The sequence below is a fragment of the Chelonoidis abingdonii genome, chromosome 15 (assembly GCF_003597395.2).
Source record: "Chelonoidis abingdonii isolate Lonesome George chromosome 15, CheloAbing_2.0, whole genome shotgun sequence".
Classification (NCBI taxonomy): domain Eukaryota; kingdom Metazoa; phylum Chordata; order Testudines; family Testudinidae; genus Chelonoidis; species Chelonoidis abingdonii.
In genome coordinates this window covers 47252392-47278710 of record NC_133783.1, presented here as the reverse complement: position 1 = coordinate 47278710, position 26319 = coordinate 47252392, and the positions used below count along the sequence as shown (strand labels likewise).

General features: G+C 38.8%; 1 protein-coding gene across 10 annotated transcripts in view; it reads left to right on the top strand.

The window, feature by feature from the left end:
- The window catches only part of TACC2 (transforming acidic coiled-coil containing protein 2), a 148527-nt gene extending 129551 nt beyond the window's left edge, over positions 1-18976 (top strand). For all 10 annotated transcript variants that reach the window (XM_075072499.1, XM_032776699.2, XM_075072498.1 and 7 more), the window contains 6 exons: positions 1771-1847; positions 5031-5074; positions 12175-12335; positions 12959-13065; positions 14557-14677; positions 18417-18976. In XM_075072499.1, the coding sequence (XP_074928600.1) occupies positions 1771-1847; positions 5031-5074; positions 12175-12335; positions 12959-13065; positions 14557-14677; positions 18417-18482 (576 nt within the window). In that variant the 3' untranslated portion in view covers positions 18483-18976. The remainder of the gene's footprint in view (positions 1-1770; positions 1848-5030; positions 5075-12174; positions 12336-12958; positions 13066-14556; positions 14678-18416) is intronic.
- The last annotated feature ends 7343 nt before the right edge of the window (positions 18977-26319 follow it).

Below are 26319 nucleotides of genomic sequence, written 5' to 3'. Positions count from 1 at the left end.
TAATTCAGTGGTTCTTAACCTGGGGTGCACGCACTCCCTGGGGCAGGGTCAGTGCAAGGATATTTTGCACCCTGGGCGAAACTTCCACCTTGCGCCCCTCCCCCCCCCACACATCAGTTCATTAGGGGCAAATCCCAATGAGCCTTTATAGACCCCAGGGGCCAGCCTGCCCAGGGGCCAGCCATGCCCAGGGGCTGCTCCCCAGATCAAGTTCCCCCCTCCACACCCCCGAACTCTCCTGGAGGGTGCACACACCCCCTGCGAGCCCTCCTCACCCCACCCAGGTGGTCCCCGTCCCGAGTCCACTCACTGGCTTTGCCGGGCTTGAGCCGCTGCAGCAGCTCAGCAGGGAGGAACCACCTTCCGGGGCATCAGAGAGCCAGAGCATCTCACTTGCAGCAGCAGTGAGCCCCAGCCATGGAGGAGGCAGCACGGTGCAGGAGGGCAATTCCCCTGCAAAGGCAGCGGCACTGCTAGCGGGAAGCAGCTGGGCCCCCCACCCCTCCTGCGCAGGCTGTGGCCTGGTGCCTCCCCTGGGGGCTCCTGCAGGCTGCAGTGGATGTATGCGGTCGTCAGCCCCCATGCCCCCCCCCGATTCCCCCCTCGCCCAGGTTTACCATATTTCAGCAATCAAAAAAGAGGGGAGAGCCCTGCCCTAGCTCCCATCCACTCCCTCCTTCTTCCCACCCCAATTGCCCTGGTCAGAACCCCCAACCCCCCCCCCGCGTTCTTTGTCCCCTGACTGCCCCCTCCTGGGAATCCTGCCCATAACTGCCCCCCAGAACCCCACCCTTGCCTAAGCCTCCCTGCTCTTGTCCTCTGACTGCCCCTCCTGAGACCCCTGTACCCTGACTGCCCCCCCTAGGACCTTACCCCCTTTCTGTCCCCTAACTGCCCTAACCCTTATCCACACCCCCGCTCCCAAACAGACCCCCAAGAACTCCCACGCCCCATCCAACCACTCCCCACCCCTGACAGGACCCCCAGAACTCCCAACCCATCCAATCCTCCCCCTGCTTCCTGACTGTTCCCCGGGACTCCCCGTACCATGCCCATGCCGGTCAGACGCTGTCTCCACGTGAAGGCAAAATTCCACATGGAGTGCTGAGGCAGCGGGAGGGGCAGCGGCGACGGCAGCTCACACTTCTGGGAGCTGCAGAACCCGAGTGCACTGGGGAGGGAGCCGGGGGGTGCCCCTGCCCGGGCTGTGGCCCGGTGGCTCCCCCCAGGGGGGCTCCTGCAGCAAATGCATGCGGGTGATGGTCCCCATGCGCCCCCCAGCTTTCCCGTCGCCACGTTCGCACTTTGCTGCTCCCAGGAGTGTGAGCCGCTGCCCCTCCCGCAGCAGGATAAGGGCCTTGTGCCCCGGCGGCTCACATTCCCGGGAGCTGCAGAACCCGAGCACGGTGAGGTGGGGAGCTGGGGGGCCCGCCTGCCTCTGGTCTGGAGTCCTGGCCACCAGCCCTGCTCAGCCTCTGCTGGCCTGAGGTTGCATTCACTCAGCCGGCTGCACGCTGAGCAGGGCCAGCGGCTGGGACTCCAGCTGGCAGCCACGTGCCAGGCAAAATCGGCTCGCAGGCCAAAGGTGGCACACATGCCATAGGTTGCCAACTCCTGCTCTAGTATCAGCATTGAATATTAAATTTAAAAAGCAGTTATGTAACCCATTAAAATATAATTTAGTTCTAGTATCTAGCTACCTAGCTGTCTTAATGAATTCCTTGGATTTACCTAATTTTCTTACAACCTGTTTCACCTTTCTCTGTATAGACTGTGGCCAAAGAAAGAGAAGTATCTGAGTGGAAAGACAAATATGAAGAAAGCCGAAGGGAAGTGATGGAGATGAGGTGAGGCAGTCATTGATAAGATTAATTGAATCTTTCTTCTTATGAATATCCACAAACAAACTGGGATTTGCACAAATGTATTAGTTATTAAAAAAAAATTTCAGTATTTTTTTGGACTACACACTTTGGATTGATCCTAAGTCATTTTCTGTTAGTTTTTGTTATTCACTACTTTTGAAATTTACCCCTGTTCAGATAGACATAAGGCCAAATCATCACTTTAACCACATAAAATCCTCAAAATAGTGAGCATTAAGAGGAGTGGGTGCATTTGATCTTAGGCTGGTTCTCTGCCGAAAGGTAAACGTTCCCCTATTCGGGCTATGTTGTTTAGTTGTCATTAGTCAGATAGATAACATGGTATTATTTCTGTTATCTGGCTGAGTGTATGCACCTGCACTTTTTGTAGGAATATTCACACTGGTAAATTTAATAGCATTTGTGCCAGTAAAATTCAAGAGCATGAATGTTTGCAGAAGGTGAAAACAAAAAGAGCACGAACAGCACAGGCAAAGCAGATTCATTTACACATCCAAGTGACTATTGGCAAAGAAGTTTTTGGCAGTACTCACCCAACTCTTGAGGTCATTTTAAAGTTGTACATAGAAGAAAGATCAGCTTGATTTTGTTTTTTGGGTCTATTTCTGCCATTCCAAGGGGTGATGGTGAACTGTAGCTTCTCTCTGAAAGACACTGTATTTTGATATATTGAATGGTATTGCTCAAAGGATCAGTATTGTTTTTCCCCTTTGCTGAAATTTTGGTTTTGGTACCAGATGTGTACCAAATGATTGTTGTCCTTATTATTGGTATCATCGCATAAATAGGTTGTACAAGACCAAGTGAGACACACAATGAGCTGGTCTGTCTCACCGAACTGGGCCTGAGAATATGATTAATAGGAAAAGAAACCTGATAACAGATATTATAGAGGGTCTTTAAGGTTTTTAATTTTTTTCATGTATTTTTAATTTTTTATCTTGTAAATAAGAGCCCTATTTCAGGCCTATTTTTTTAGTCACTCCTCTAAGGAGCAAACTGCCACAACCACATCTGAGGCTTTACAGGGGGAGGGGGTGGTTCTTAAAAACTTTTCTTGCAAAGACATTGCTTAAACAAGCATTTGAAAGCAAAAATTTGAGGGTCATTTCAAATGTTGATCTATATTTACAACTTCTGCTGCTATCAAGCAGAGTTGTATGCATGGAACAAGGATAATAACATAATAGTGGATAGAACTGGGGAGCTAATTGTGTACTGCAAAATGTGGACTGAATGTTAGGAAAATGTTTTTTTCACATTAGATCTTCTGGGGTCGTGAAATAGTCTCACAAGGTTCACCTTGCACTTTTAAATCTAGACAGGGCAAAACACTAGAACATTTTCTGTAGCAAACAGTCCTACTGTGGCAAAGAAATGGACAGCATGGTCTCCTGTCTTTCTATTTCTAACTTGTCTAGACTGGGAAATTACATTGTGTTAGCACATAGTGTCTAACAATAAGTTTGATGCCATAACTCCTCAGGTTCCTGTTCTAACACCATATAACTTCCTAAGGTATACAGAGCTGTTAAAAACTTGATCTGTCTCTAAAATTTTTCCTACTGTAGCTATTGAACTCTTCTGTGGATGCCTTCCTTTCAACAGAAAATCCCTACAGCTAACTTTGTTTTTAAATTTAAATTGTCTTTTTACAGCAAAATTAATGCTTTGAGAGCAGCCTCAGCAACTCTGAGCAAATCCCCAGATGGATACTACAGAGCTGTGCAGTCCTTGCCAAAGCTCTGCCCTACTTTTCCACAAATAGCACAGCACGTGACTGTGCATTTCCTAGTTCCAATCCTGCAAAGAGCTCTACAACCTGGATCATTACTTCAATGTGGAGTCTCACTGAGATCAACATGACTTCCCAGCTGGCTTTTCTGACCCCTCGACAGGACTGGGGCTAATAGAGGCAGCATTGGGCCAGTGTTCATTAAGGGTGGACTTTACATTAATTGCTAGAGTCACTTTTAACTTGGGTTTCACTTTGTTTTTGTTTAGGTGGAGAGGTTATAAATAACTCATTTGTATTTTGGGCGTTATCCCATCAGTTCCCCATTTGTTATCAACTTTTGGACTTGAGCCTTCTCCCACCCCAGAACACAACCCTATTTGCAAAACACTTTTCCAAAATGCAGCAATTAAAATCAACTTTACAGAACACAAACAAAAAATGTAAAAGGGATATTTTGAATACGCACTTCAGGTGAACTAAACACATGGTTATTTTGTTTTGATAGACAGTCATATGTGGCTCATAATTCAAAGAACAGCTATGGCTAGTCTCATTTCCTTAGCTTGATTTGGCTCTGGGAAGCAGTGGATCAGCTTTTCAAATCACTTTTAATCTTCTTATTTTTGTTAACCTCTTTTCAAGAAGAAAATTCAAAGCAGGATGTGACTGTATTATTTAAAATACGGCCTAAGCGTGAAATTACCATTTTGCTGATTGTTTTACAGAAATTACACAAAATTAGGGCAATCATGTGCTGCATGATTGACTATTTTGGGTGATTTTTTCAGTCTTAAAAACTGAATTAAATATCCCATACTTCGTATTTGATGTGCATAGGACTGGATAGCTATCTTTAAAATGAGGGCCTCTCAACTTTTTCCTAACCAACCTAACTTTTCTGTGAAGTTTAAAGTAAAAATAAACACAAACCAATCAAAAGAGAGAGAGGAAAAAAAGGAAGAAAATTGTCTCTCTCCCTCCCACCCCACACACACTGACATGAATCAAACTTTCCATGGCTCCAGATCCTAAATGAAAATATAACCCTTGATATAATTCATGGTTGGTGAAGTACTGTAGGATTATTGTGAATAAAAGAAGCTGTATCTACTCTCTTCGTTTTATATTCAAATGGCAGATTAAAAAATTAGAATCAGCATTTGAACTGCTTGGTTGTATTGAATTTATTGCTCGGTTATTTTTGTTTCATAGAGTCAATAAGAATGCAACAGCCTCAAACAAAATAGTACAAGAGATTATATGGCTTCTAAGTGTGTGTGAAGTGGATCTGTATTGCATTTTGCCATGATATAAAAGTGCAGCTGTTTAATAGTCTTGTTATTCAAGTAAGCACTTAGCAACTATAACATTTGCAAACACGGCTTTTCTTTTCATTTCTTTTATAGGAAAATAGTTTCAGAATATGAGAAGACGATTGCTCAGATGATAGGTAGGTGTTACTGCTGTGGAATATGCTTTTGTAAACTCCTGAAGAGAGCACAGAAATATGTGTATGGCTGGGGGGCCTAATTCTGACCTTGGACACACCTGTTGAAGTCCTGTGGACGTTCATGGGAATTTCTGAGGGCAGAATTAAATGCTGCTAGTTTAAGCTGAAAAATAAGTACTCCATTCTGCGGATACTATAATCTGAAGCGTTTGAGATTGTCCAAGATTTCTCACCAAAAGCAAGTTATTCCATAGAAAACATGTCCAGAATGCACAACTATTTTGGCTGAGTTTCAAGAATATCTCTCGCAGAAAGGCATTTGTGTCATTTAACTTACTCTTACCAGACACACACAACTTTTTTCTTAACTACCAGTACCAAAACTTGGTTCTTCACACCAACAGAGGCCATTTTTTGTAGGTACATTTATTCCAGCAAAAACGTGAATTAACTCCACTCTCAGATCAGAGATCACTAGGGGCAAAACCCTGAGTGACTTACTGAAGTTAAGGGGCTTTGGGAATATAAATTATGAGAGGATCTACACCTAGAAAAGTTGGGAAATATTTGTTCACAAAATGTCTTGCAAATAAAAGATCACTTACAAAGTTTCTCAAAAACAGAAATTGCAAGACTCCTGGACTCTGCTGGCATTTTAGGCCTAGCTCAAAAGGCCCTGTTTTGAAAAGCCTTCTTTGGAGGACATCCTAACCCTTATTATCTTCAGATTCTGGCTTTCTTGTTATAGAAGGTTCTCAGTTTGCGAGGGGGGGCAGAGTGGCTAGTGCTGTGTCCAGCAGGATGCTTCATTTGGAGCTTTGTCTCCGAGGGCCAGGAAAGGTAGGCCAATCAGAGATAAACTTAAATCTATTTCTTTTGGAATGTGAGCTTCAGAAGGGAGGTCAGCTCAGACTAATGACTTCATCAAAGGGAGGGGAAAGTGGTTGTATTGTAATGTGCTCAGAGGATTTCTACTGTTCTTTACAATATAACATTATTTATAGTAGAGAATGGTCATGGGGGGAGTACCCAGTAAAGCTCTATATGTGTGGCATGTAATGTATATGTGCCTCTATCTTACAAATTGACTGATAATGAGAAAAGTTTTCATAATATCTACTAGAGTATTATCATTGACATTTATAAATGTCATTGTGTTACCCTCTGTTGAAACTGACACATTCCATTTTTTGTGTATCGTACTTGCATGACACCAAATGTTTTGGTTATTTTTTCTAATTTCTTCTACATTAATGTCACTAACATTAGAGTGATATTTTCATAATGTTGGCACTTCCCCACATATACTGCATAGACCTTTGGGCTGGATATTGTGGAAGGAGTAAGTGAGTAAGAAGCTCAGAAGATGAGTTAAGCGTATTTAATTTAAACCAGTGAATTATAAGAGACTTGCTTGTTTTTGCCCAAAGCAAAATGACAATAATAATAATGATTAATAATTTGACTATTTTTGCACCAACAGATCTCAACTTCTTTTCATGTAAACAGTAGAACCTTAGGGAGATACATTCCCTCCCCTGCAGATCACTGATTTCATTCACTGCAGCATTGTGCATCTCTTGCCATTCAGGTGAAAAATGTAAAAAAGCATTGCATAAGTGACTTCAGAATAAGGTCTTAAACTCCCCTTCCGGAGAGTGCTGACCTAACTTCTCTTACCCTTTCGAATTTAAGAGCTTTAAATCCCCATTTAATTTGGATTGCCTTCACCTGGTGCCCTGCCACTTGTAATGCACATTTTATAATAGCAGAAAACACGTTGGGCTGAATTCTCCACTATTTTATACTAGATTTATGCTGGTTTGTCTCCAATGAAGTTGGTGGAGATGCAGCAGCATAAAACTGGCTCAGTGCGGTGGAGAATCAGGCCCTAGAGTCTTCAAAATGTGACTTTGCTGATTTCTTATACAATCTGAAATTGTTTCCTGTGTTTCATGTCCAAGATTCATATATCCCAGGACTGAGTTGGCTTTTCCCTGTGTCAAATGTTTTCGTCCCATATCCCAGATAGGTCTTCTTTTTAGGGTTTTGCAGCACATAGCCAGGGAGGCTGAGGATATATTTCCATTTTTTATGTTCCAGTACTTAAGTCTGTATTCAGCCTCCACACAGAAACGAACTGCCACAACAGGAACTTAGAAAGTTCTTCAGTCTCACCTGGCCATACATTTGGTCAGAAACTACAGCTGTCCTTTTCTTCCAAGACAGTTTGAATAGTTAACCATATTCTTTTTCAGTGACTACTATTGCAAGTTCTACTTTTAAACTATTTAGTGCACTTTATTTTATACCTGTTGGAGGGGACTATTTATTTCCACTTACACAGTGATTTCAGTGTGACATAATTTTTGTTCAGTTAGTGCTTGGAGCTGTACAAAGGGACCTTGATCCGTGACTATGGTTCCTAGGCAGCATGGTGGTGGTAATAATAATAATAATAACAATTATTATTATTATTATTATAATATAATTAATGATGCAAGAATGTACAGCACAGGAATTTTATAGAAAAGGGACGCTGTAGGTAGTAGCAAATGGGTGCCCATTACAGATGACTTACTTTAAACTGCACACACAGTTTTTCAGATTGCAGCTTACTGTGTTGTTAACACCTTTAGCCTTTGCCTGAAGGTGAGCATTCAGTGTTCGAGATTTATAAATAAAATATAATTTAATAGCTGTACATCTCAGTCAAAGCTGCTCCTATCTATTTATTTTATAACTAGCCTGTTAAGGCACCCATGACTAGGATGCCTGAGCTCCTTTCACTGATACACTGTCAATTTTATATCATGTAATGTTTGATGAATGAAAAACATTCAGTTTCACCGTGGAGTAAATTCTAAGGAACTTCAGCTGTTTTCTTTATCATTATTTCCAACAAATGAAGAATAATTAAAATTTCTGGTCTCTGATCACAAAGCAAACGGTAGGATCCTTATAGTTGAATTCATACAAGTTGATGATGCTTGTTAAACGGTGTCTAATTGTGTCAAAACAGGATCTGTAGCAGATATTTTGAAACATGGCTCTAAATTATGTTATTAATTTTGAGTCATGATGAGCTCACTTAATTGAATAAGGAATAGGGTAATTTAGCATGTAGAAAAAAAGCTGATTGGCAGTATACTATACCTGTACTCATGAAGAGCCAGGTGTGCATTGTTGTTGCAAGCAATGCTGCCTTAATGATAAAACAAAAGAAGGAAAATCGTATACTTCAACATGAGTACACTCACCTGAATTGTTTCTATTTATGACTGAACCCTTGATCTCTTTATAAAACCATCTACTAGAAGTCGACTTAATTACAACTGAACCTATTTCTCTAATCCCTTTGAAGGAATATTCAGTTAGGTCAATAGATCCTAATAGAGCTTTTCTAGAATGTCTTGTCTCTCTATATAACCCATTAATAGGGATTTTACCATTGACTTCAATGGGAGCAGATCCTAAATTCGCTAGTTTATACACGTAGGGACAAATATTGCTCTATTTAGCTCATCCAAGAAATTCCATTCTGTGATCTGTATTGTGTGGGTGAGAGCATTGTAGCTGTCAATACATAGCTCCATACCCAACTAGTGCCTTTTTGCATGTATGTCTTTGCTTCCTTTTTCATTAAATTAATTCCAGTTTGCCTCAGCACCTATTGCATGTTTGTACACATACGTGTGCGCGCACACACACTCTTAGCATGTTCTGTTCATGAGAAGCTCAAAGAGTGGACTAGTAACGGCGTTGCAGATCAGGAATGGGGTGCATCAGCTGAACTGTGTAAGAAAGTTTACACTGCCCTTGTTTTCACTGTGTTGGGCTCAAGTCAATTCTCCATTATAAAATTCACCATTCGGCCGTACTTAAGTGGTAACTTGTCCTGGCCCTTTGTAGAAGGATGCATTTCACCAATAGTCCTTTGCCTTCGTGAGCATCATATTCATCTATAATTTTTTCCTGAAAGGTCCATTTTGTGGTTACTTTTCACCATTGCAATGGAAATGTATTTGTAATTTTTCTCTCCAGAAACATATTCATATATTTCAAAGTTAAAAGATGTTTTTAAAAATCTCATTATAAAAACAAAAGAATTTTATGTTTTCTGCATTACAGGTTGTTGAGCATTAATTTATTTCTGCTTTCCTAACAAAATCCCTGATGTTCTATTTTGCTTCCATTTTTTTTGCTTCTTGCTATTTGCTTGCAAAACAAATAAACAGGCAAACCTGGTAAGTAATGCTTTTCACCAACTTTGACATATTGCTTTTTTTTTTTTGCTTTTGTTCTTTGTATTTGCCTCATCTCCATTAAATAATGCAAATATTAACTGAGATTGAAAATAGGTTTGAAAGATATTGGGTAATATCTTTCTTTTGGTAGTATCTGTTTTTCTCTGGTTCTTTCAATAAAAATATCATTTTTAAGACTAACGGAGGATTTTCTTATTTGTGAATTGTGGACAGTATGTTCAAGTGATGGGGAAGTCATTTTAAGTAAGGAATTATTTAAGCTTGTCTATAAATATTTATTTATAATTGTCTAACTAGGATTTTGCTGGCACTTTATTAGTTCCACAGTAGTACTGAGCAAGGAAGTCACTGAATTTAAGTGATAGAAAATATCTATTATGTCTTCCAATCTCACCCCAGGCCACGCTGGATTAGCGTCCATAGTATATATTCACACTTTGTCCAACCTTGTTTAAAATATCTCAAGCAATGTGGCTTTCAACATTTCCCTTAGGATACTGTTCTTAAGTTTCCTAGAGCTTGCGGTCAGGAAGCTTTGTCCTGATAGTCTACATTTTCCTTATAGTTTTATCCAATACTGCCTTGTACCACCTAAATAATTCCTCTCCTTCTTTGGGATCTAAGTTTGGGACCTGGCCAGATGTTGGCATGAAGGCATGACAGGGACAGCATGCAAGACATGAGGGAGATAAAGTGAACGCCAAATGTCACTCTCTTCTAATCTCCACTGGCCAACTAAAGGGGGGAGGGAGTGGTGATCAGGTTTGGTGGGAGCTGGTGCAGCCCTTCTTGATATAGGGAAGGTTGTCAAGATTCAAGGAGGTGGAGGGAAAGGAGCTTCTTTTATGAATGTGAAGAGGTGTGTCACCATGTGTGGTGAATTCTTTATAGTGCAGATTGCCCTAGAAATGGAAGGAAAGGGAAGTCACTGAAATATCATAGGAATTAGTGTAATTGCTGACACTGAAAAAGGAAAAATTTTGTTTTTTTGGTGTACATTAAGGGTTCGATCCTGCAAACAGTTCCACACATATGGACCCTTATTCCTGCATGGAATCATAAGGAGGTAAGATTTGGTGCAGGAAAATGGGCCTGTACCTGCAGATCTGTTTCAAGATCAGGGCCTTAAGTGGCATATGATCCTTAAAAAAACAAAACAGAAAGAAAAACTAACATAATGATGGGACTTCAGCAGAAGACTCCTGGGAAGACTAGGAAAATAAATGAGGGATGAAAAATGGAACTGGTTCCCCCTTTATTCCCTTGTGTCCATAGATATTCACAGCATTTCTTTTAGAGATCAGTTGAAACAAGGACTTAGAATTCCTTAACAGTGTTTTCTAAAATATTATTAAAGGGAAACTCTGAAAAGTGACATGGTATTGTAGAGTTCAGTGTTTCTCAATGGTTTCTCCTTATCAGATGTGTACAGTTTACAAATGAAAGAATGTTATTTTAGTTCCCATGCTAGCTCACTCACCGTGAGAACCACTCTGGTTTTGCATCTCATACATCACTCATAATAAAAAAATGTTTTCAGGCCAAATTATGCCCTCAGCCACACTTGTTTAATGCCAGTGCTGTCAGTGAGTTTGCACAAATGTGCTGATTGGAACTTTGAAAACCATTTTCAGTTGATGGACAAGATGGAAAACCAGCTCATGTTCTCTCAACTGCATTGGCTCAGCAGGGCTAACAAAATAATCAGTAGAAACCTCTGAATACCCAGAAGGAGCAGATGATCCGAGTATGAGAGTGCCATTTCTATGTCGTCACGTTTCCAAGTTGAACTGCACTTCAAAAAGTTAATTTCAAACTACAGCCTCAATTCAAATTAAAAATTGAACTCTGTGCCATATCTGAGAACACAATAGGGCTAAATGGTTTGTGTAAAAAACACGTTGGAAAGTTGCGAGAGAACTTGTTACCTCATCTAAACTTCTATAACAGATTTAAGAAAACAGTATAAAATTATCTTTCACAGTTGTGTTTTCTTTACAATGTGTAATTATTCAGAATGGACTTGGAAATATGGAACGTTGGAATTGTAGCTTGTGGGGTATGAAAAGTGAAGCATTTAATAAACAGAATTTCAGAGCTTCCCTTCTATATTTGCAAAGAGGTGCCAGTTTATCTCTTGAGTCATCACCTGGAGAAAAGAGCGGTGGAATATTTTGTATAGAATCAGGCTCTTCCCTGACTTCATTCCTCGTTTTCAAGTTACAGAGATGAGAAGATCAAAAAAGATGCTGTTGTACTTGACTCCTATGTTTATCATAGAGCTGAACTTAGAAAATATAAATCTGGTGCCAAGTTTCCTGACTTGCATTGGCCTACAATACACAGCAAAATCATATCTCAGTTCTACATAAACTGAAGGCCTAATTTCTCAAGAGTAATTAAATGAAGCCAGCAGTTTGTATTGGATTAATCACTATGGCAGGAGGCATTAAGATTGAGCATTACAAATAATGTATGCCACATATCAATATCGTGCAGAAATGTAATTTATTTACGGTTAGCTCCTCTTTGGTGCAAAAAGGGAGAATCCAGCCTCTCTTTCTTTAATGTGAACAACTGAGTTCAAAGTTATATAAATCACTAGTGTCAAGATATGATCACATTTGTTTCTCACATCAAAAAATAAAACCTACTATAACTAGAGAAATTATACTGAGCACAGGATTATGCCTCTGTATAATGCCTTTTCTGGATCCAATACAAACACTTCACTATTATTACAAGCTATACAGCAGAGTATCATAAAAGCTACAGGTGATAGTCATTCAATGTTCTTAACATAACCCGTTCTATACTCTTGCTTTTTTACAGAGGATGAACAGAGAGAGAAATCTGTCTCCCATCATACTGTCCAGCAGCTAATAGTGGAGAAGGAACAAGCTTTGGCAGACCTGAACTCTGTGGAGAAATCACTGGCAGACCTTTTTAGGAGATACGAAAAAATGAAAGAGGTTCTGGAGGGATTTCGGAAAGTAAGTCACAGTTAAAGATAGTGCGGTTTAAACTCTCCTCCTTCCAAAAAACTAAAGAAACTCTTTTATAGGTATATACAAATATTGCTTACCTTTAGCTACTGTCATTGTTTTGCGTCTTTTGTCCAAGTTACAAATTGACATTAGATTGTAATGGGGGAGTGGGGGGATGTATGTATGTGTTTATGCTTGATTATGAGGGAATAGCTCCAGAAGTATTAGAGTATTATTGAAGAACAACTTCGTATATGCTACAGAGCAACTGCAGTATATATTGTGTTAATGGTGATTTGAATTATCTGTTTATTAAGAGATGGCTCACGCATATCTAGCATTCTGCCTATGAGTTCTTCTGATTGAGGACCATGTCTTCTTTTAAGTTTGTACAGGTCTTAGGGCTGTGGGGATCCCAAACCTGTAAAACAAATAATTTCACTCAAGTACGACATACGAAGTGCAGTATTGTAACATTTTGGCTCATAAAATATTGCCTCAGATGATGATGTGTGTGTGTAGCAATATATTGCTACAGGAGTTTAAATCCTGTAATTTCACCAGCACAGACTGAAAACTGTCACCTTGTTTACTGATATGCCATTGACACTTCAATCTGCTCATTTAAGAATGAAGAAGTGTTAAAGAAATGTGCACAGGAGTATTTATCACGAGTAAAGAAAGAGGAGCAGAGGTACCAAGCACTCAAAGTTCATGCTGAAGAAAAACTGGACAGGTAATTGCTTGAGTATTTACCTTTTCAGGTGTTTAGATTACAGGAACATCCTCAATAGACAGGCCTAATATTTTATAACTTGCAGCACTGTATGCCTATATTTTACATTACTGAGTACATGTTCATCTGAGATGGGGAGGGCTTGGGCTAATAAATCACCAATAGCTTTTCTTTATTTTTTTTCTGTGGGGAAGGGAGGCAAATCCATGGCCACAAATGAGCGCTAATCACCAACACTATGCTAACTGGTCACTGAGATCAAGGCAAAACCAGTTGGCAAACTATAATGGTACTCTGTGAAATGGACTACATGAAGGGCCTCCTCCTAAGACAGACAGCTTCAGAGGGTTTCTTTGCTAGTTTGGTAAGATCAAGTAAGGGCATGGCTACACTTGCAGATGTAGAGCGCTTTGAGTTAAACCAGCCTTCGTACAGTGCTGTAGTCTGTCCACACTGACAGCGCACTGGCATGGCCACATTAGCAGCTCTTGCAACGGCCACAGAGAGCAGTCCAAGTGGCTGCAATGTGCTTTTCAAATGAGGAGGGTGGGGTGAGTGTAACAGGGAGTACGTTATGTGTATGTAGGGGGAGGGAGAGTGGGCTTTTGGGGGGCTGAGAGCATGTCAACATGTTGTCTTGTAAGTTCAGACAGCAGCAGACCTTCCACAGTAATGGTTGCTTTGTCTCGGAGCAGATAAGCATGCCGGCTATCAAATGGAGCTTTCAAACGCCATATCCAAAACAATAACAAGAGTGGCCACTTGACTTAAGGGGATTATGGGACATTTCCGGAGGCTGATCAGAGCGCAGTAATGCAACACCTCATTCACACTGACGCTGGGGCACTCCAGCGGGGCGCAACAAATGTTATTCTACTCTCTGAGGTGGAGTACCAGGAGCGCTCTAGCCATGGAGTCAGAGAGCTCTACGTGCCTTGCCAGTGTGGATGGGTTGTGAGCTAGTGCGCCCGGGGCTCTTTTAATGTGCTGTAACTCACAGGTATAGCCAAGCTCTAAGTGTTCCTAGTGCCCACTTACATTTAAGTCTTATGATCATTATCTGAACTAAGACACACATGAGATATTTCCAAAATGTTAACACTAAAATTGATCTATGTTGAAAATGAAGTGACATTTGGGTTCACTTCTCCAATGCTCTCCCAACTTCGTCTAGTCCATGGAAATCAGAGGTGGTCATGGTCAGAGGCTTAAGAAGAGCTTCAAGTGAAATCAGTAGAACAGTTAACTCCGCATGAAACAGTTGATAAAAAGAGCTTCACAGTCTCTATTTAAGGGAGAGCTGGAGTAATGAGACAGAAATATCTTATTATCTTAGTGAAAGGTGGCTGTAAAGTTTCAAGGGCACATTCAAAGTGGTGCCCAGCAACTGCCCATCCAAATTCATCCGCCACATCTATTTTAACTGTTGTTAGCCTTAGTCTTCTCCTTTGCAAGAATTAACATTCACCAGAGCAACCTATATTTCTATAGAGCCAATGCTGAAATTGCACAAGTCCGAGGCAAGGCTCAACAAGAACAAACAGCATATCAGGCCAGTCTCCGTAAAGAGCAGCTGAAAGTGGATGCATTGGAAAGAACACTGGAACAAAAGGTAATTTAAGCATTTCTGTAGTAAAACTCAGTTACAGTGATGCAGTTTGCCAGCATTAGTTGCTCTAAAACAGTGTTTCCCAAACTTTTTTGGCCATGGAACACTTTTGTAGTCTTTTTTCATTTTCAAATTAAAAAATTGCATTATTTATGCTCAAATATATTTTATTTTATAAAACAAAGCAAAAATACAAATTTAAAATAACTTGAATTAACAATTTCTAACTGGAAAGTGCATATAAAGTAGTTCAAAAATCAAGTGCAAGAGTCAAAATTAAAAACAGTGTTCTTCTTTAAAAAACCTGTTTTTATATATACACAAACACCAAACAAATTAGATTTTTACTAGGAATATCTATTTTTATAAACAAAAATACAAATTTGGATTTAATGGAATTGGTGTTTCTGCGTTTTTCTATCACAAATTCACTTAATATTAGGGATAATGCTGGAAAATTGAATCCTCATGTCAGGCGCAGCATCAGGTCTATTCCTATATTTGGTTTTTGTTGCAGTATAGTATGAAAATCCCGTCTCACACAAATAAGTTGTAACAAAAGGAAAGAGCACTTGAACTGCACATTTAGCCACACTAGAGTACTCTTCTATTAGGCTGCTCCAAAAATTATTCAGCGGAAGATCCTTAAACTTTTGTTTCAAATCAGAGTCAGAAATTAAGTCAATTAGGTTTTCATAATCGTGTGCAGTAAAGCCAACCGGTTTGGCTGTAATTACAAATGGATTTCGAACCCAAGGATTATCATAAGTAGTTGTAGGAAAATATTCTAATAAAGAGGCCTGCAAATCACATAAGTGCTGTAAAATGGTGCTGGAAGCTTCTTCATGGACTGTAGAATTTATTTCAGTCAGAAATTCATGTACTTTAGGGAAGCAGTCGAAGTTATTCTGTTCTACAGAAGATGCCCAGAACTCTAGTTTCTTTTTTAACAACAAAATTTTATCCATTGTAGTAAAAATAGTCACATTCATTCCTTGCAGTGACAGATTAATTTTATTTAATTTTGCAAAAATATCTGCAAGATACACAAGTCTCATTAGCCATGAGGAATTTGTCAGACAGTCATTAAATTTTCATCCTGAATTATCTGAAATGAAGAATACCAGTAGTTCACTACGAAGCTCAAAAAGCCTCAAAAGGATTTTCCTCTGGATAGCCACCTCACTTCTGTATGTAAAAGAAGCGTTTTGTGCTGACTACCCTTTTCCTCGCACAAAATTTTAAATAACCTGGATTGAAGTGGTTGAGATTTGACAACATTGATAATTTGTACTGCTTCGTCAAGCATGATTTTCAGATATGCTGGTATTTTTTTAACTGCAAGTGCCTGTCTCTGTAGAATACAATGACTCTTAGTGCTTTCTGGTGCCACACTTATGATTCGCGTTACAGCTGCCTTCATCTTCCCAATCATTGCCCGAGCATCGTCAGTACATACATCAATACATTTTTCCCAATTAATTTCATGCTTTCTGATACAATTGTTGATGCAGTTGACTATTTCTTCTCCAGTCATGTTGCTTTGTAGAGATTCAAATAAGAGCAGGTCCTCTTAAATAATAATATTAAATCTATATCAGACAAATACTAGTAGCACAGCAAGTCCTGAAACGTCAGTGGACTCATCTAGCTGCAATGAATACTCATGGCAAATTTTCAGTCAGCAAACTAGCTCTTTTTCTATGTCATTGGCAAGATCTTTAATACGGCGTGCAACAGTATTATTTGACAACTGTACAGCATCGATTTTTTTACCAGACTGCTCGCTCAACCTGCACGCTATAATATCTTTCATTCAAGGCTTGATAAGTCTTTCCCCAATAGCATGAGCTTCTCTGGCAAGCGCTATACAGTAACTTACTCGATAAGCTGCCTCCGTTGCACTTTTGTTGTCTGTTTTAGCAATTTTAAACATCAAAAGTTTACAATTTCCAAGTGAGTCATGCTGCCTCTTGAAAAAACGTATATCTTTGTCTTTGTATTCAGCATGCTTGTTTTCCAAATGTCTACGAAGTTTAGCAGGAGCCAATGAACTGTTTGATAGTATTTTGTTGCGCATGATGCACTGCTTATCAGGAACATCTTTATTTCCAACACACGTAAAACCGAAAGACAAATAACTTTCATCATACTTTTGTTTCTGTCTTTTAACACCTGCTTCTTCTTGTTTTTTGATATACTTCGATGGAAATTCTTTCACCTTGGATAACTCACTAGACTAACAGATTTTTCGGCAACAAAAGACTGCGACTGTTCATCCTCACTTTGAAGTGTCACAATATTTTGCTCATTTATTTCGGCCACAGTTGGAGTACCATAAAAACTTGCTTTTCGTTGCAAAGTTCCTTCTTTTAGCCACAAATCCATGCTGATTAGGTTTAGTAACAATATTTAGAAATACTGATTCTTGACAAATTTTGTTTGTCACAAATATTTATATTGTTTTGCACGAAGCTAGTTTAGTTGTGCTTATTGCACACACGGTAAAGACCCACAGGTTTGAACATGTTGAGTGAATATGTTATATTCAACATGGCATAAAGAGAATGGTGTGTGCATACCGCTGCAGTTCGCACAGCCTCAAGCGGAAGGGGTACGATGTCACTACCTGAAACGTGCCCGAAAGGGGTAGACGTCAACATGCTTGCATGCTGCATTCTCTTTACGCATGATATTCAATATGAGATCTATCAATAACTGGAAAAAGAGTTTTATGTTAATTATAGTCATTTAAAAAGAGTTGTAAACTACACTTCAAATATGCCAAATTTAAAATAAAAAAAAATTAAAGACCCTTTTTTTTTAATTACGATTCTTTCACGGAACACCTATTCACATTGTGCGGAACACCAGTGTTCCTCAGAACATAATCTGGGAAACACTGCTCTAAAGTAATGCAGTTAACCTGTCTGAAAAAATTTAGAATCACAAAATGACCCCAATGATGATTTGCAGGCTAAATCAGAGAGAGAAAATTGCGTGTATCATACATGCTTCATTATAAAATGCACTGTGTTATATGCTGACTCACAAGTTGTGTATTTTCCTGTTAGTCTTTGATTAAACTATATCCGTTTCCTTTTCACTGAAAGGTTTTTTAATGCACAGGAATTGTGGTTAATTTTTAGAATGTTAATTTTTTTATTTGTCATTTCCTTTGTTTTTAAATCATGTACTTGGACCAGCTTTTATCCTTTTTTAAAGTTACGCATATTTATTGGGATTTACAGAACTAGCAGTGTCACAGTTATTAGCTGTCTGTCAGCTAGGACCCCTAGCTACTTTTAAGAGAAGAACCGTGCTTTGGCAGTGTTGCCAGACCATATGGGGATGCAGAGGTAACAGAGTCTGAGGGCGGTCTACACTACCACAGTAAATCAGTCTATGTTATGCTACTTCAGTTATGTGAATACTGCAGTATCTTCACTGCGCTGTGTCAATGGGAGACACTCTCCTGCGAACTTCCCTTATGCTTCTCAGGGAGTTGGAGTACACAAATCAATGTGAGAGCGCTCTCCCAGACCCGCTAAATTGACACTGCTGTATTGATTGCAGTACTGTTCATTTCTATCTTTCTTTTGTCATTTGTGGTGAAAAAGATTTTTTTTTCCTAAAATCACATAGTAATAAATGCAAAAGATGCCTTATGTTTATATTTGTTTAAATGTTTATATTTTGAAAGATATTTTTGCGCTGTTAATTTGTTTTGTTTGTTTTTTAGAATAAAGAGATAGAAGAATTAACGAAGATTTGTGATGAACTCATTGCCAAAATGGGGAAAAGCTAACTTTTAACCAAATTTCTGGACTTCAATATTGAGTGCAATATGACCATTGGCACACTGATGTCCATATATTGATGTGGACAGGTTGTATTTTCACTTTTTCGTATGCACTACTGTATTTTCTTTCTAAATAAAGTTGATTTAATTGTATGCAGTACTAAGATGACTATCAGAATTTCTTGCTATCGTTTGCATTTTCATAGTATATTTCATAGCAAGTTGATCTCAAAGTTCCTGTATCAGGGAGATGGTCAAGTTCTCTAATAAATTACAAGTTGCTGATCCTAGCCTTCCCTTCGTACATGAGTTCCCATGTTGGATGTCTTTTGGATTTAATATAAACATGTATTTCTTGCATGGGGACTCTTGCCTTAAGGAGTGTAAACTTGATCTGCATTTGCTGATTTGTAAAATAAAATGAAAAATGAAAAAAAATGCATGTCTCAAATAAAATTCTCTATTGTAAATAAATTTTTTTCGTTCAAACTTGAAAATAAGCATGATCTTATTTACTTGGTGCTTTCTCTACATGTAATGCCAGAAACGTGCCATTTCTGCTCAAGTAATACACATATGAGTAGCTTTACTCACATGAGCAGTGCCATTGTATTTAATGGGACTGCTCACAAGAGTAAAGTTACTCAGGTACATACGTATTTGCAGATTTGGGCCCTATAGACATGTACACATGGCCTTAATTCTACAAGGTGCTGAGCACTCTGATCCTGACGCAGCAAAGTGCTTTCACAGGTGTGTAATGGGACTATTCATATGAGTAACATGTTGCAGGATCCATTTTTATGAGATGGCTTCTATTAAGTATATTTAGGGTAAGTAGTGAATACATTTTCTTCCTGATATTACTTTAAGAATTTGCCCTATAGAAATGGACAAGTACATCTGGTTAGAAGTATAACCAGAATAAGCCAGATAAGTAGCATTCTGCACACCTCTTCATCCTCTAAGGCATCCTCTGTAGAGGATTAGGTATGTAAGACAAGCATTAGGACTTTAATGACAGACAAACTGCTTTCTTTGTCTAATGGTACATCTCTTGGATATCCATGATGAAGACAATGTTCAGCCTGGTTCTTCTCAGCTTGCTTTTTGTAATCAAAAGTAAGTAATTTCAGTCAATTCTATTTATGCTCTCTGATATCAGACACATACAAAGAGTGCAGCATCTTTGTCATTAATCTTTTCCAGTCTTGGTTTTCCACTGGATTTGTGTGCTATAAAATTAGTTTGTTTATGTGGATAACAGAGAAGAATTTTATCTAACACAATTATTAGATTTTAATGCATGTTTCCGAGTGGACAGTGAGAGCACCTTCTTGTTTTTGCATGTTTTAATTCAGTTGTTTAAAGTGCTTATCAAATTTATGCTTACCTTTAAAACTACCGTACAATTTATACTATGTATCAGCACTGGGAGGAATGAGTCTTAATATTTCAAATGAATGAATACTTTGGGAGAAAATTAGCCCTGGTACCATAGTGACAGGTAGGTGTTTATAGATCTGGGGTGTGTATTCTATTCACGGTGCTGTAAACTGAAGAAGACAGAGATGAAAAAATACGTTATACTTTCAGTTTGTTTTAGTGGAATTCGTTTCCTAACTATACAAAAAAGTGTGATGCCAATTACAGTACATTAAATAATCTTAGATGTCTTATTACATGCAAAATACCAAAACCAAAGCAATATATGGATTGTATGCCTTTAAAAGCAACCTTGAGATCCAAATCTGAGAAATAAAACTTAACTGGATTTTGAAAAATCCTTTGACACATTGTAAGTTAAAAGTTCAGTGTAACTAAATTAGCCATTTTCAGTGTTTGCTCCAGACAGAAATAAAACCAAGAAATTGAACAGTTGCTTTTAAAATATCTTAACAAGCTCAGGAGCGATACCTATATAAAGTAATTTTTCTTAACGACAGGCAAAGCACTGCAATGTTATACTTGTGTAGGTTCTAGTGATGAAGAATGTAACAGACAAGGCACTCAGCAATGTCCAGGGCTCTCAGATGCATGTGCAGTCATCAGAGGACAAGCAAGTAAGTAATTACAAAATTGTAATAAAAAATGATCAAATGTATTAATTTCTGTTAAGAGATAGCTCTGAGAATTAAATTACCAATTTGGTAGAAGAGGCTAGTCGTGAGCTGAGAAAATATAAGTAGAAACATGTTTTTTTTTAAGTTCTGTTAATAAATCTTAACTCTTATAATTTATGGATTAGCAGAAATGTAACAAATAGTAATATAGGTAGCTATTAAATTCTTCTTATTAATGCTCTATAATAATGCACCATGTAGATGTGCAGTATTGTAGATGAGATAAAATAACAAGTATTGGAATTAATTAATTTATGCTTATAAACTCATACTTATAAAAATGCCATAGCATCAGAATGATTGCTTCTTATGATGCTCGTCTCTTCGTTACGTTTGATCACTGGATATTTAGATTCATGTTAATACGACAGTGAAACAAGTAGGCAAATTTGAACCTCTTGATGTGTTTTGGATTAAATGTGGCTCTGTTGTAGGTGGTGTGATGAAGTCTTGTTCATTCAGATCATTCTGTGAACGGGCAAGAAGGGATGGATCCAAAGCACCTGGAGTGAGCGTTCATTGTTGTTATTCAAACAACTGTAATGCCAAAAGCCTGGGTTCAAGAAACGCCATCTCCATAAGCCACTTATCGCTCCTTCTCTCTGCAGCGTTGTGGCATCTGCTGTTTAACTTGAAGTGAAAAACACAACAAAACTCCAGTAAACCAACGCTACAAGGCTGCCTTTTTAGAATAAATGACTAACCAGTCCTAAGAATGTTGCTCATATGTAATACAACAATTAGTGGAGGTTAGAAATATCTGAAAGGGAGTAGTTAAGTCTGGCATGTAAAGATGGAGGCTCAGAGGGAAATGTACAGTGGCGGATAAAGATTAAGTCACAGCATAGGCAACCTCCCTCTCCTGCCCCCTCTTTAGCCTAAGGAGCTTCTAGGGGTAATATATAGTGTTCCAATGGAACATACGCATTGTTATAGAATTTTTATACATGAATGTGATATTATACCTAGGAAAAAAACCTACCACCTTAGCTGCAAGTAGCAGCCTTGTAGCATGGTAAAGATGGATTTACTTGTTTGAAATGCTTTTGAATTGTTGGCATAAGTAAATTAAAAAAAGCACTGAAATGTTCAAAAAGAAGTAATTGAAAAATTGAATCAACCATAATGTATCTAACAATCCTTCAAAGAAGGTTCAACACTGTTAACATTAATCAATCAAAACAAAGTGGGGGTGGGGGGAGGGAACAATGTATGTAAAGATTCTACATTATGAATATTTTCTGTAGACCACGGTTACAATCTGAGAACCTTGCTATGAAACAGCAAAACAACATTAATCTGCAAAATGGTTTTCAACTGGCGGGCTTCCTTCCAAAAGATCAACTTACTGTATCACTAGATTTAAGGATAGTGGAGTTAATCCCAGTGTCCTAGCCAAATTATATCTTGAGTAATGACATGCTGCTTATCTAAATGGCCTCTGCAACTTCAACTGGATATAGTATTCTTTGCTTCCTGTCCTAAAAGTATATATTTTAATAGTGTGTGGAGTGATCCCTGTGTATAGAGCCTGATTCTCCTCTCATTGACTTCAATGGAGAACAGGATTAAGACTATAATAATTTGTGTATTAGTTTGCTTGTCCAGTAAAGCATAAAGCACTTTGGGATCCTTCAAGATGAAAGGCGCCATATAAACAGCAGGCATTTAGTAGTAGTGCAGCGATTGTGTGCGCCACAGCAACCTAAATATCTAACCTATCCATCATCTGTACGTTTTAATAATATAATATTTTTATAATATGCTTTCCTATTAGTACTTTCATAAAATATTCTCATAGCATAGTAGAGCAGTGTCATTTCTCTCAAAGTTGAGAGTGAGCAATGACAGTCCAATCTTGTTGCCATTGCCTGCTGTGGGAAAATGACCAGGCCCTGGTAGTATTTCTGATAGTATCAGTTGTTATACATACAGACCAAAAATTTCAAACAGGAGCTCCCAATGTTAGTGGTTTGACTTTAGAGGTACTGAGCACCATGGCTGCCATTAATTTATCCGGAAGTAGCAGATGCACAGCACCTCTGAATATCAACCTACTTATGTAGGTGCTTAATATTCATAGATTTTAAAGGCCAGAAGGGACCATTGTAATCTTCTGGTCTGACCATCTGCATAACACAGGCCATAGCACTTTGCTGAGTTAATTCCTGCTTCAAGTCCAATAGCTATAGTTAAGGGTATATTTTTAATATGGATTTAGAGATCTAACTTTACAAAATCATTGGGAAAAAATGGTCTTTGTGATTATGGAACTCACTAGGCAAATTGCAGCTGTACTCACAATACAATTTAAAATTCACTAGATTTCCAGTTTTGTTTCTTCAATAATTTGTTGAAAATCATTGCAGAACAATAATTTATTTATTAGGAGTCTGCAGACATCTGCAAAACTCCCTTCCTTTTATTCAGGATGACTGTAAAATCCATGTGACTTCATTCCTGTTTTACATAAAATCACTGACACTACTGTACCTTCAAGATACATTGTAACTCTGATCTGCTTTGAAACTATTGCTGATCATACTGACCAATGTTACCTAACTGTTTCCTTGTATTCTCCCATCTGTCTGTATCCCATCTGTTGTTTTTTGTCTTATACTTAGATTGTAAGCTCTTTGGGGCAGAAACAATGTTTTGTCTTTTTACAGCATCTCACACAATGGAGTCCTGCTCCATGACTAGGGCTCCTGGGAGCTACAGTAATAGAAATATTAAATAATAATAAAATTGCAGCAACACAAAGGAACTCAGCTGAGAGTATTTACTAAGACTATTCACACAAACGTAATCTAATATGTTTAAAAGGGTATTTAGCAAATCATCTGGGGTTTTTTAATGTTATTGTTAGCTTGAATTACTTTGATCCAGCTCCTTGAAACTGTTATATTCTGCTAAATATTTATTATCTTTATTTTGGGATAGTTATGTAGTAATGAAGCTATAGTCAGAAGTAATGTCTTTATACACTACATACTTTAATGAGAGAATAAAATTTGTGCAGTGTCTAATAATGTTTCTTAGTTAACAAAACTGCATCTTTAAACTGGGATTGCCAATCACATCCTCTGCTAAAATGTCTGGAAAGAATCCCTACTGATTACATTGCTTAACAGGATATAGTCTTTGAATACAGTAAAGGGGAAAAAAGTATGTATTGGTTGGTTGTAAAAATTTCACAAAAGAAGACAAAAGGGAGATTGTTAATTCTTCAGATACATGTTGCCTTTCACCCAACCGCTGAAGCTAGCGTTTGGGGAAGGCCCTTTAGCCAAGTTGGATCTACCTGATATTTCCTTCAGTTGCTGCTATTCAGCATTAAAGGACCATATTTTCCTTTATATACATATAACATTTAATATTTTGTAATACTGGAAATCAAATATATATGTTAAATCTGTGTATCTATATAAATAAATAAATGATGGATGATGTCTGTGGAGTGAGGAGACGTCTTAAATAGGTTTTAGATATAGACATTGACTGAGTTGGTGGTGGGGAGAAGAGACCCAAAATCCATATAAAATTGATCTCCATTCAGAACACAGTGAGTCCAGACACTAGAAATCAATATTTTCCATCCGAGGGAAATGGACAGGGAGGTATTCTGTGTGCCGGGCTGGTCTTAGGCTATTTCTGGGGGCCCTATGGGAAGTAAAACATAAAGGACTTCATCCAGTTTTATCCTCATCTAGGGTCAAGTTTGTCTACCCATTTCCAACTGTTAGGGATGCTAATTCTTCCTCCCAAACTGTTGGAAGGCCATGGGAATGAATAGGACAGGGGCTGATTATGGGAATCGATTCTTGCTTTCGGGGCAGTGAGAGCCCAAAGATGGAATCAGTGGATCGGTTGGAACAATAATTTGGTTTGTTTTTACTCCTAGCCTCTGACCTTCGTTACCTTGGAGATCTATGGCTCCTCCCTGGGAGGTGGGAGTTGCTAGGTGGGTTCATGTGGACTCACTCATTTATCTCTACCTGTTATGGTGGTAGACCAAAATGGAACTGAGGGTTCATCTACACTGTGAAAAAGACCCATGGCAGTGAGTTTCAGAGCTCAGGTCATCAGACTTCATCTTGGGGGGCTCATACTAATGGGGCTAAAAATAGCAGTGTAGACATTTAGCATTGGGCTGAAGCCTGGGCTCTGAGATCCACCCCCCTCACCAGGTTTCAGACCATGGGCTCCAGCCAGAGCCCAAATATCTACACTACTATTTTTAGTCAGTTGACCCAGACTCTGAGACTTGATGCTGCAGGTCTTTTTTGTTTTGTTTTGTTTGCAATGTAAACATACCCCAGATCTCCTTTGGTCACTAGAGGCAGAGACTGGGCCTCCTCATTGTCCCAGTCTTTTCATAGATGGTGAAACTCTGTTGTGATTAAATGGACAATCTGGGGAGGGGTAGGTGGTTAGGCTATGTCCACCTCCCAGTGAAAAGAACCCATACTCTGGAATTGTGTTTCTGGGACACAGATTCCCAGAATGTAACCATCTGTAAGAATGGCAAACCCCAATCAAATCCTTGCTTAACAGACAAAGCCTACAGCTTTCACTCCCTTTCTCTGTATGTTATTTTCCCTTTGATTTCAGTCATTTTCTAAACAGTTTCAAGCCCTCAGACTGGCTCAGTACTGAAATCTTTTAATTCAAGGCTGCAGTAGAACATTTCAATCCAAATAGAAATTTGAAAAAAGTACATCAGGAAATATCTATGACTATTAAGTCTTTCTAAAATGTGTGTTATTTTAAAAAAGGCTTAAAATTTTGGTCTAATCTGTGGGGCAAACACACCTTTAAGAATTTATACATCTATACTGACTTTGCTTCATCCCTAAATTTTCCTGCAACTATAAGCAAGCTTCAGGATTGGTCTCTAGTTCTTAATATGGAATAAGAAACTGTGGAGACTTCTGACTTTTAATATCTTTATTAAAGGGGAGTACTTAAAAATAGATGTTAATGATGATGCCTATCTAAATTGCCAGGCAGGGATTTGGGAACGGAACGTATACTGCAGTTCGGATTCTTTTATGTGAACATTTTCCATGTGAAAATTCAATTTCAAACCATTGTTTGGTAGCGAATGAAATAAAAACCTGTATGCAGCGCGTGCGTGTGTGTGTTTGTGTGTGTGTGTGTGTGTGTCACCTATGCTGTATCTTTGTCTCTTCTAGTGGCTGGACTACATAACAGCTTTGGAGTGTGCTACTCTGTGCTACTGGCTTTAAGCTAAGAACTCAGTCTTTTTGTTCAGGCAATTTGATTTTAAAAGTTGGGTCTATATAATATAAAAAAACCACATGTTAAAAGGATTAAGAACTGGCTAAATGACATCTCAAATACTAATTGTCAATGGGGAATCATCAAATGGGGGTGTTCCTACTACAATGTAGCTGCAGGATGCTTTATACATCATTTCTCCAAGGATTTCATGATGTCATAATAGGAAGAACTTGTCATAGTAACAAACTGTCTGCATCTGATGACCACCAGAATGGTCCCTTGTGTCCCAATACAGACTGTGTCTCATGTCTACCATGGAAACATGATGCAGTAGCTTGTCTAGAAGAAATCCAAGGCAGTGGATGACGGGGAAGGGGGCTGTGAGCCTTCTGCAGCTAGTCCCCAACCCGCCCCAGCTGTGTTTAAGACCAGCAATACATAGGAAAGTTTACCATTATTTAACAGCATTCATC